Below are 10,459 nucleotides of genomic sequence, written 5' to 3'. Positions count from 1 at the left end.
GTCTTCACCAATATCTCCAGTTCATCACTCTTGTTGGGCAGAGAGTTGACATTTCCCATGATGACTGATGGCAGAAAGGGCTTATATCTCCATTTCCAAGCCTCACCTTTGCACCAGCACGGCAACCACGAAAACACCTCTTCATCTCAGCTGGAAAAGGATGGTGTCCTCCAGACTTGCTCTGTTTCAACGACAAACTAGTGGTGATGTGTGGCTGCAGGTCACTCATCAGATTGAGGAAATCTACTCACCAGTCTGTAAACTCTCCTTCTGCTGACTTCTAGCTAGCGAATGAATTCAAAGAGGACCTATTATGCTTTTTTGGGTTTTCCCTCTTCTTTAGTGTGTTATATATCATTTATAAGCATCTATGAGGTCTGCTAAGTAAAAAAACAAAAACAAAGTCCAGGCTAAAGTCCCCACAGACACACAACTCCACAGCTGCCTGAAATGTCCTGTTTGCATTCTTGCCTTTACTTCAGTAACTTTATTGCATCACAGTGTAATACATTATTTATGCACACAGTGCCCGCCTGCAGGCCACTGAGTCGCACCTTCAAACAAACCTACTCAGAGCAGAGCTGGAGAAGAGGCTGCAGAGAGTTTGAGCTGTTGAGGAGACCAGGGGCGGAAATCCCGGGGGGGGGACAGGGGGGACATGACCCCCTCTTCAGTAAAGCTGTACCCCTCCAGAATAATTTGAGACACAATTAATAATTTTTGAACAATGCAGTAGTATTTTTTGAAAGCACAATGTAAGCGGTGCTCATTATAATCGTGCAGTAATGTGCTATTTAAATCTTAAAAGATTTAGTCCCCTCTCCCATTCCTAGTAGTGGTATATCCCACACTCTTTCCAACAGGTGGGGCTAGCAGCCGTTAGTAGCTACTTGGCAGCAGTAGCAGCGTGTGGCTGGAACCTGCTGCCCACATCGCACATCACAGGGTAAAATGTACACTCACACAGACACAGTTTAACTTACACAAGTTACAACACATCCCATTTACTGTTACAACAAGCCCCAGGCCCAGCCTGATAATATAAACTGTCTGCAACATTTCTCCTGCATTGTTCAAAAGCCTATTCAATTACGAGTGCTGCTAAGCTAAAAGCTAATGATTAAGCTCAGAGTTTAGTGATAGAGAGGACAGGAGAGAAAGAAGAGGGAGAGAACAGGACAAGAGCAGTCAGTGGCGGAGCGGCTCGTAACTAATGGGTACCTGTCTGTAGGCTCTCCACCTGTCAGTGAGACAAACATGAAAGACGTGCAGTTTAACCGACGAGGAGCGGTCATTACGAGCGACTATCACGCACGGTTGTGAGGTGCGTAGCGGCAGATCTCACAGCACACTGTTTAATAAACCGGTATCCCAGTTTAATTGCAGGATATGTTTAGTTGTTAAGCCATTTCTCATAAGTATTTGATTTCACTAATTTTGTATTAAATCTGGACATGTGCAGGTGGACTCAGCCAGTGCTAAGAAAGGTCCTATGCCTGCCTGTTGGAGAGATAGAGAGAAGATTAAAGCATCAAATTGCGGTAAAAGATGCTATATAAAAGACAGGCTACAACTTTTTTTCCTTGTCCCCCCCTGGAATTATTCTCTAAAATTTTACTGTTTATTGTCCCCCCCAACTATGAAATGGGATTTTCGCCCCTGATTAAAGGAACGGCAATGATGTCATTAAAATCAAAATGGGTAATCCTCTGATGATCATGAATGTGTGCTTTGTACATTCCATGGCAGTCTGACCATAAAATTTGTATGCTTCTAGGTATAACACCAGGTTCACACTGGATGTGGAAGAGCCGCAAAATGCACTGATTTCCTGTGAAGCACTGCCTGCTTGCTTTCGATGCCCACGTTAAGCAGCAGGGTAGTTCACACTGGATGCAGCACGGTGCCTAGTGCTTGCGATCTACAGCGATAGTTTGGATGTCTGGTCTATTTTTTGCTCAAACCATGACTGAATCTGGCAAGAAAACACACTGAAAATGTGTTGTAAACAATATTAAGTGTATAATAAATACACACACACACACACACACACACACACACAGGCAGACAGAGACAGAGCTCTACATGTGATTTAAACAGAATCACTTGCTGTGCAGCTGGGAGAAATGGCTTCTGGTGTGAACCGACAGGTGAATGCTGACAGGCAGCTGTGCAACAAGAAACAAATCAGTGTGCTTCCGTGTCCAGTATAAACCCAGCATAAGAGGACATTTTGGCCTGTTGACATTTTGTCAACAACAAGACTAAGAGCCAGGCTGGCAGCTCTGTGAGGTTTTACTTAGGCACATTGCTGCTTTGAACTAAATGCTAATATGCTCTCAATAACAATGTAAAGCTGCTAATGTTAAGCGTAATGCTTATGATGATCACCGTCTTAGTATAATGTGTAAGCGTGCCAAAATTAGATAATTAGCACTAAACACAAAGTACAGTAGTGTTTAGTTTTGCAGGTATTACATCATAAACCAATGTATTTGGCAAAAGGACATTTTAACCTAATGATGATGCCAACTAAAAACATATTCACTTATTTAGGGAGAGATACGTGTGTGTGTGTGTGTGTGTACCAAATGTAATTGCAATCAATGAATCTGTTTTTATGTCTGGAACCTCCTGTCTATGATGGGCTTGAGATGTGCCCCTGTTGAGGAGCTCAGATTAATCTGGTCCTGTTTGATTTGGTGGTGGGAACCTCTTGCGACTGCATGCCTTTGCTGACAGTGACCCCAGCAGGATTTGAATGCTGGACCTTCTGCATGGAAGACAAGTGCTCTAACCACTACACTAGGGAGGCCCCAAATGTTATGGCAATCAATAGTTTGTTAAAACATTTCACTCAATACCACAATGTCAACCTTGTGGTGTTGTTACAGGAAAAGTCAAGGGATCATCAAAGTCAGTAGGATTCATCCTCTGGATACTATGACTGCCTGTACAAAATTTAATAGCAATGCATTCTGTAGTTGAGATATTTCAGTTTGTTGAGATATTTCACTACAGTGGTGGACCGATTGACCGAAAAGGTCATATAAACATTAGAATTCATCCTCTGGGGAACATGCATATCCTCGACAAATACCATGGAAATCCAGTTCTCAGTATCTGAGACACCTTGTCATGGACCAAAGTGTTGATCATGGGGAAAATTTGGCCTGATGGTTTAAGACGACCAATCAGGATGGGTCGCTAAAAACACAGAAAATTTCTGGGCACCATGAACATCCATATCAAATTCCGTACATGAGATATCTTGTTGACCAACTGACCAGATAGCAAAAAAAACATCATTTAATGTGGTCTGCCTTTTGCTGTTCTGAGCTGTACAGGCTATTGTCCCAATCTCCTGAAGTCACCACTTGCAAATATTTGTAGCTGATGACCTTATGACATTATTTTGCATAGACTAACTTTCAGTAAGTTCCAAACATAGATGTTAAACCACTAAGCAGAACAGGCTTGAAAAAAGTAATTCAGTATCAGAGTTGAGACAAGGAGAACACCGTATTCTGCAAAATAGGACCTTCAGTTTGTATGATATCTTTTGTTGGAGTAATATGTTCCCCAGAAAGTGACTATTTGTCATACATAGGTACTGTCTGGGTCAGGCACATGCCCAGATAGACCCGAACATTGGAAGATTGGTTGTTTTATTATTTCATTCATTCAGAGAACACAGTTTTCATACTGCACTGTATACCTCAGGGTGCTGGCAAAATAGACTTCATGTGAGCAAAAAAAAAAAAAGAAAAAAGAAAAAAATAAGTGGAGGGAATGCCATTTTTTTCACTTGAGCACCTGCCCTGCAAAATGGCTGTGCACGAAACTGGTCTGGGGTACAACTTTCATTTCATCGGCCTCCTGCAGCCCCCTCTCAGCTCCATGCAGAGTGGACTCAGTTTTCCTTACCGAACGTTCTCGCTGGGTGCTTTGCCGATCTTCTTGATGGCTCCACATTCCTGCTTGTGTTCATCCCAGCATGCAGTCTGGCAGGTGCGGTCGCAGTACTGGGCAAACTTACACTGGGCACAGCGGTGCAGTTTGACCTGGTGCCGGAAACAGCTGTGGCACACCTGAGTGGCCAAACTGAGAGGGAAACACAAGACAAAACACAGAGATGTTACAGCTGCACTTTAAAAAAAATATATCTTTCACTGATGTGTCAAAACCTGCATTGAGAGGTCCCAGTGAAGATTTGGACCAAAGAAAACTAAAGGGATTGGAGGGGCAAAAGAGCTAAAGTTAGACTGTTCAGCTTCCTCTAAAGAGAACAGTCATTCTCTGAGTGCCAGTTAATAAACAAACAATCATATTTATCAGATACAATATATAAATAAAGCAAATCCAGTTGCAGCAGCCCAAAAGTGCAGGTGTGAGCAGAGGTGCTTCTAGGATTTGAGGACATTCAGGGCTTAGCCTGACTTTGGTTGGGGGGATCCACTTTCTTTGAAAAATAATCTGTTGCTATTTTTATGCACTCTGGCTCCTTATTTACATTCAATGTACAAAAAAATCCCAATGTGTATCATTTTTTTTTATTGCCAAGAAAATGGTCAGCATGCCACACAGCACCTTATCGAGGGCCAGATTTGGCCTGCTGGCCATAACTTGACTATCACTGCCTCATATGTTTTTGTTAAAACTCATATTACAGTAAGAGCTGTCTTCTTTATCTTGCTTTTTGACATTGGGCTTTGTGATCCTGCTGTCGTTTTGCATGTCAGAAACAACACATGAGCATCTCTGAGCTCTTTTTGCTATCGACTCGTCGCTCTTCCAGCTCACTTTCCTCATGTTTAAGTCTGAGTTTCATCTCTCTGCTCTTTTAACATTTGTAGTAGATGCAGTATCATATTTGGATCCTGTTACAATTGATGCAGTTACGTAACTGGCTCCAAGTCGAGAAGAGAAGTGGATGATGTTAATATTTTATTATTAGCTATGCTCCATAACATGTCTCGACTAAACTCTGAAATGCTCTGGTACACAGATAATCAATAATTGGAATGTTTGTTCAGTTGTTCAAGACTGCAAACTGTCACAGCCTCTGTGTCATACTCCTCTCGCTCCTAGCATGGAACATCTCCCCCCTCCACCTCTCTCTGTCTTTGCCTCCTATTGCAGGAGTGGGATCAGGTGTGCAGGTGTAGGGCAGCAGCTGCAATCCATTTCCAACCTTCTCTGTTTCAAATACAGGGCTTCAACTTCAACTTCTTTCTTTTTTTCCTCTCCCTTTTTAAAGCTACAAATATTCATCAGGCCTTTCCGAAACCGGAAACTTGCCACTCCAACTTCGTTGTAGAGTGTAACTCCGTTTACAGTCACCTTCATAGCTGAATGAAGCACCCTCCATCAAGGTGTAGGGGATAAACACAGCAGCAAGCTTTGGGACAAACTTTGAGAGAAACTGTCATAACTTTTTGTAACCATGGAGAAAAATAAAGCTTAATCCAACTTTATGTTCTTTATATGTATTTGTGGCACTTATATTTAATTTGTATGTGCTGCTTTTGTTTACCTTAATTTTTGTATATTGTATTTTTATAATTAAAAGAAATAAATACATACACACACACACACACACACATATATATATATATATGTGTGTGTGTGTGTGTGTGTGTGTATTTATATAAAATAAACAAATAAATAGAAAAATAACTTACTCCTAAGCTTCTTTGGTGGCTTTCCTTTTCTTTTTTTGTGTAAACATTTTTTCACTGATGTTTATAAGTTGCTTGTTTTTTGTAACACTTTTCGTAAATATACAGCACTATAATCAAATGAACACAACGGTTTCCAAGAGACTAGAGAAGGATATATTTTATCCTAAATACAATGTAATCTTTAAGAAGTTAACTGTATGAAAGGAGGCCTATAAATGTCTATCTTAGTTTGAGCAGGTTACGTTTGTAAGGATCGTCGCAGAACTTTAGGCTATTTGTACGGAGCATCTTGCATGACAAACACAATATGGCATTGCATATGGTCAGTAAGTCTACATGAATGTCGGCTCACTGTCGGAGGGTTTTAGAACTCTCTTCCACTCCTCACTAGTCTGTTTGGGATGTCACTCAATGTGGCGGACCCTCAGCATGAACGGAATAAAAGCAGGTAGGAAGTGGGGGTCAGGGGTGGTTTGGGAAAGGCCCTTCCTTGAGCCCCCCTGAGTGACTGGCAGAAAATGCATGACCCTCCCTTCACCATAAATTAGGCCTCCATTGATGTTTGAAAGTTAAAGTTAAAAGGTGTCTTGAAAAGAAAACTTGGTTTTTCACTCTTGTCATGCATGCTGGTAAGTTCGTACAAATGGCTTTTTTTTGGCCAAACTTGAAATGAGACATAGATTAAAGTGATTTCGATGAAATATCACTATTTTAAGCTGTTTTTTTCTGACGGAAGTGTTTGTCACACATGATGTGTCCAAGGACCATGGGAAATTTGAAAATCCAATGATATTTTTGTTTTTTATGGTTTCTGGCTATGATAAGTGATGTATTTTGACAATTTTTAAAGAAAACATACATGTTTTCTTGAACATAAATACAAAATACAGCCATTTAAATTTGTATGCCCCTCTCCTAAGCCAAAATAAAAAATATAAATACCTCCCCAGCACTTAAGAAATTATTTGAAATGCCTCCCCCTTTTTGCACCACACCCTCCCTCCTCCTAAATAATGAACAGTCCCTTACTCTGATTTCTTTTGCACTGTATGGTTTATGGTTTTATGTCAGTTATTTATGAATCTTATTGTAAACAATGTCAGTCTGAAGATTTATGAATGTTGCTTCTCTATTTTTGGACATTTTTATTGTTTGAAAACTGGTTCTGACTTCTATGAATCTGTGGTGTCTTAAGCATAGTTGTATACGTAACACAATAAGCTTTCACTTTTTCATTCATTTAGTGCATACTATGTTCTATATACCATATCTATTTAAACTTAAACTTAAATATACAGTATGCATGAATAAGACACATACACATGCACATACCTTGTGCATGAATATCATAAATAAAATGTCACAGTTCTGTCAGTTTGTTTTAAGTTAAGAAAAGAGTAAAGAAAAGTAAATCTAGATTTGCAAACATGTTTACACAGAACCTTACTACCCTTATTGTTTGAGCTGTTTGGATGATGACACGCTGCACTGTGCACTGTGTGAGTGAACACACAGGTCTCAGCTGACAGCAGCATGTGTCTGTGTGTTTATTCAGCAGAGTCCAAAGGGACAGGGAACAGAGTTGTTAATGCTCCTGATGATTGTTGGAACGCAGCGAAGCCCTGTGCAGCTTCACACACAAACACGCACACACACACACACACACACACACACACACACACACACACACACACACACACGGTGGCTCTGACTCACTTGCAGCTGTTTTGTCACTGTAGTTTTGGACAGCTCCTGTCTTACATTAGGCAGATCCATTAGTGCATGCCTACTGTGTTGGATACCCTCAGTGAGCCAACATCCTGCTGCTAAGCTCTTATATGGCTCAAACACTACGCTACCAGACCTGTGCATGGCATCCCAGCACATAGACAAACCAGGCTGCAGTCAGCTTTAATACCAACCAACTATTTACAGATAAGTGCTGAACACTGTGTGCACTGTATGCATATTGCAGAATGCAAAAACTGCATTACTGGCATTACTTACTCCAGCTTTGAAAAAGAAATGCAAGCCTGTTGAAGACATGAATGCAGCTGGACACCAATGTTGTTACACATTCATATTTGGTTGAATGAAGGTTTTGATGTCAGGTGACAAAATATAACCTCAGGACAACACCTAATGCCAAAGTCAATTCGACATAGAATGCTGAAGACAGATTATATTTTGTAGGTTTTAAGTTGTGTTGTTAAGTAAGCAAAATCCAACATCTTCAAAACATCTCATGGCAAAGTCATCTTGACGTAGAATAATGACATTTAGTTGTAAGGTATGAAGAACAAAACCCAACATCTGCAAAACATCCATGTCAACATCCACACTAGGTGAAATTCTATCGTAGGTAGACATTTAAAATATCATCAGCCTGATTTTCATTCCAACCAAAACTTAACGTCTGTCCAGTGTAAGAGCCCACCGTCTTTCACCGCCCACCTGTAACTCAGCTTGTCAAATTGCCGGTGGCTGGTTTTAGAACGTAAAGCTTGTCACCTGTTTCAGCAGGCAATCGGCTTGTAGTGAAATCCACTGGTCAAGTTAAAATGGCCACAGATGGCATGTTCACTTGCTGCAGCAGGTGCTCCGTCCCTGCCCAGCCCTCTGTTTCTGTGCTAACACTGTATGCACTTACGCCCCCTCTACACACACATTCTCACTGACTGATTAATTGGTGCTGATTATTTATATTATTGCTGCGTATTTATTATGAATACAATCCATCTGATGCTCGTTTTGTTTCTGTTTCATCACTATTACAAATGCAACTGTAGCCAGTATCTCACTATCACTATCCTCATTCATATTTTAAGAAACTACAAATAATATTCAGCCACAAAATAAGCCTGAGAAGCTGTAAATCAGCATGAAAGTACACAGTGCTGCATGGAGATGAGACACTGTTTCATCTAGTTGTAAAGGTGTGAACCAGCATGTTTTTAGAACATTGCAGAATGGCACATTGCAAGTAGCATGCTGTTTCAACTCGTTTCAAGTGGGATCTTTGGTCTGAACTGGCTTTACTCTTATCAAAAAGATTTTCAGTGTCATGGTTTAATATTTAGTAGATTTTGACAATGTGTAAAAGTCTGTGCAATTTCGGAATGAGACTTCTCCTGCAGCAAGCAAGCAAGCAACAGTCTTCTTCCTGTAATGTTATAAGACACTAATAATAACAATCTGAGCCTGTCAGTGGCAAAAAACTAAATAAATGGGGCACACCTGCCCAAGTGGTTACACTGCAGCCTGTGTCACTGCTACTGGATGCAGTACTATCTCTTAAAACTGGACCAACTTCCAAAATTGTTGCTCCCCAAAGTAACTTAGACACAAAAGCATGAGGAAATATGGTCCAGGTTGAAAAATACTGAAATTCCCCTTGTAGGCTTTAAAGCAAACAATTCAAAAACTCAGTAAGATAGCTGCAGCTTACTCAGAACACTACTGCTAGGGTCCTCACTGAGACCAAGGAAGACCACACCAGCCCAGTTCTCAGATCTTTACACTGACTTCCTGTGTGTTCAAATTTATTTTAAAACACCACTTTTGGTTTGAAAACACTGAATGGAGCCAACATATATTTCTCATGTGCACTTGCATTATAAACCTACCAGAGCTCTAAGGTCAGCGGACTGTCCTAAGAGTCAAAACTAAACATGGAGAAGCAGCATTCAGTTTCCATACACCACATATCTGGAACAAACTGCCACAATACCTGCCTTATGTCTTATGCCAAACACTTGCCGTACAAATTTTGGCAGCTGTAACACAGTATTAAAAGTGTAGCATGTAGCATATGAACAATAATAAAAATAGAGGTATTAGCAGTGTCTCAAAGCACATACAGACTCAATACTGCATGTCAGCGTCATTTTTTTGACACTAACATTTTTAACCCTCTGGTTCAGGCAACATGTGGAGTCACTGGAATCTCTTAATTTAATCTGAGAGATTGCAAGATGTCATAATCCTTTTGTGGTAGAGCCTCCTTGCTCTTGAAAACTGAATCCAAAAGTATGTCATGCTCAAGCTCTCATGACACCTTGCCAGCTTTTGCACTGCTGGCGTCATGAGAATTTGGGCATCTAGAAATGAGGCCACAGCCCGGAGAAGCCTGACTGTCCACAACACACCTGCAGTGTGTCACCCAGATCTGCAAAGACACGCTCAGTGAGAAAAGGTCAGTCCTCATACCTGTCTGTCTTGTCTCAAAACCACAACTGGGAGCCTCGTACCTGTCGAAGACCACAGCAGAGAAACCGGCCTCGGCGAAGACCACTTCCCCGGCATTGAGCTCTTTGGTGGCCCTCAGGCCTCGACCTTTCTTCCCAGCATCAAACAGCTCAGCACTCTCCATATTCCCCACAGTCATTGTAGTTGCTAAACAAAACACAGAGGAGACAAAGAGGAGGGAGAAAGCCGCTGAGGGTGGGACTGGCCGAGGGATAAGGGACTAAACAAGCTGCAGGGAGTGGAGAGTTCTCATGAAATTCTCAGGAGCACTTGCCCCCACTCTCCTTAGCCCGACCCCTGCAACAGCCAAAAATAAATTCACCCCCTCTAGGGGTTGTACCACCTCCCCAGAGTGGGGAGGGGGGTGAGCAGTGGGAAATGAGCGGGGCTGGGGGAGGTAGTAGAGGTAGAGGTAGTCTGTGGGTGTCGTCCCCTTGTTTGGGTTGGTCCCTCCTGTGGTATTTTGGTCCGGGGCAGCTGTGGCTGTCTGTCAGACGCACATGACAGGAAACGGAGCTGCTCACATT

The 10,459-nt window shown here is 41.6% G+C and overlaps 1 protein-coding gene across 1 annotated transcript in view; it reads right to left on the bottom strand.

Annotated features, from left to right (window-relative positions):
* Positions 1–10,249, bottom strand: part of smyd1a (SET and MYND domain containing 1a) — a 17,599-nt gene extending 7,350 nt beyond the window's left edge. Inside the window, exons 1-2 of the mRNA XM_050053188.1 lie at positions 9,935–10,249; positions 3,928–4,104 (exon numbers count right to left, since the gene is read on the bottom strand). Of these exons, the coding sequence (XP_049909145.1) occupies positions 3,928–4,104; positions 9,935–10,071 (314 nt within the window). The 5' untranslated portion in view covers positions 10,072–10,249. The remainder of the gene's footprint in view (positions 1–3,927; positions 4,105–9,934) is intronic.
* Between the last annotated feature and the right edge of the window lie 210 nt (positions 10,250–10,459).

Source organism: Epinephelus moara, chromosome 9 (assembly GCF_006386435.1).
Source record: "Epinephelus moara isolate mb chromosome 9, YSFRI_EMoa_1.0, whole genome shotgun sequence".
Taxonomy (NCBI): domain Eukaryota; kingdom Metazoa; phylum Chordata; class Actinopteri; order Perciformes; family Serranidae; genus Epinephelus; species Epinephelus moara.
Note: the sequence above shows the minus strand (reverse complement) of the source record. Positions and strands in the feature narration are given on the sequence as shown.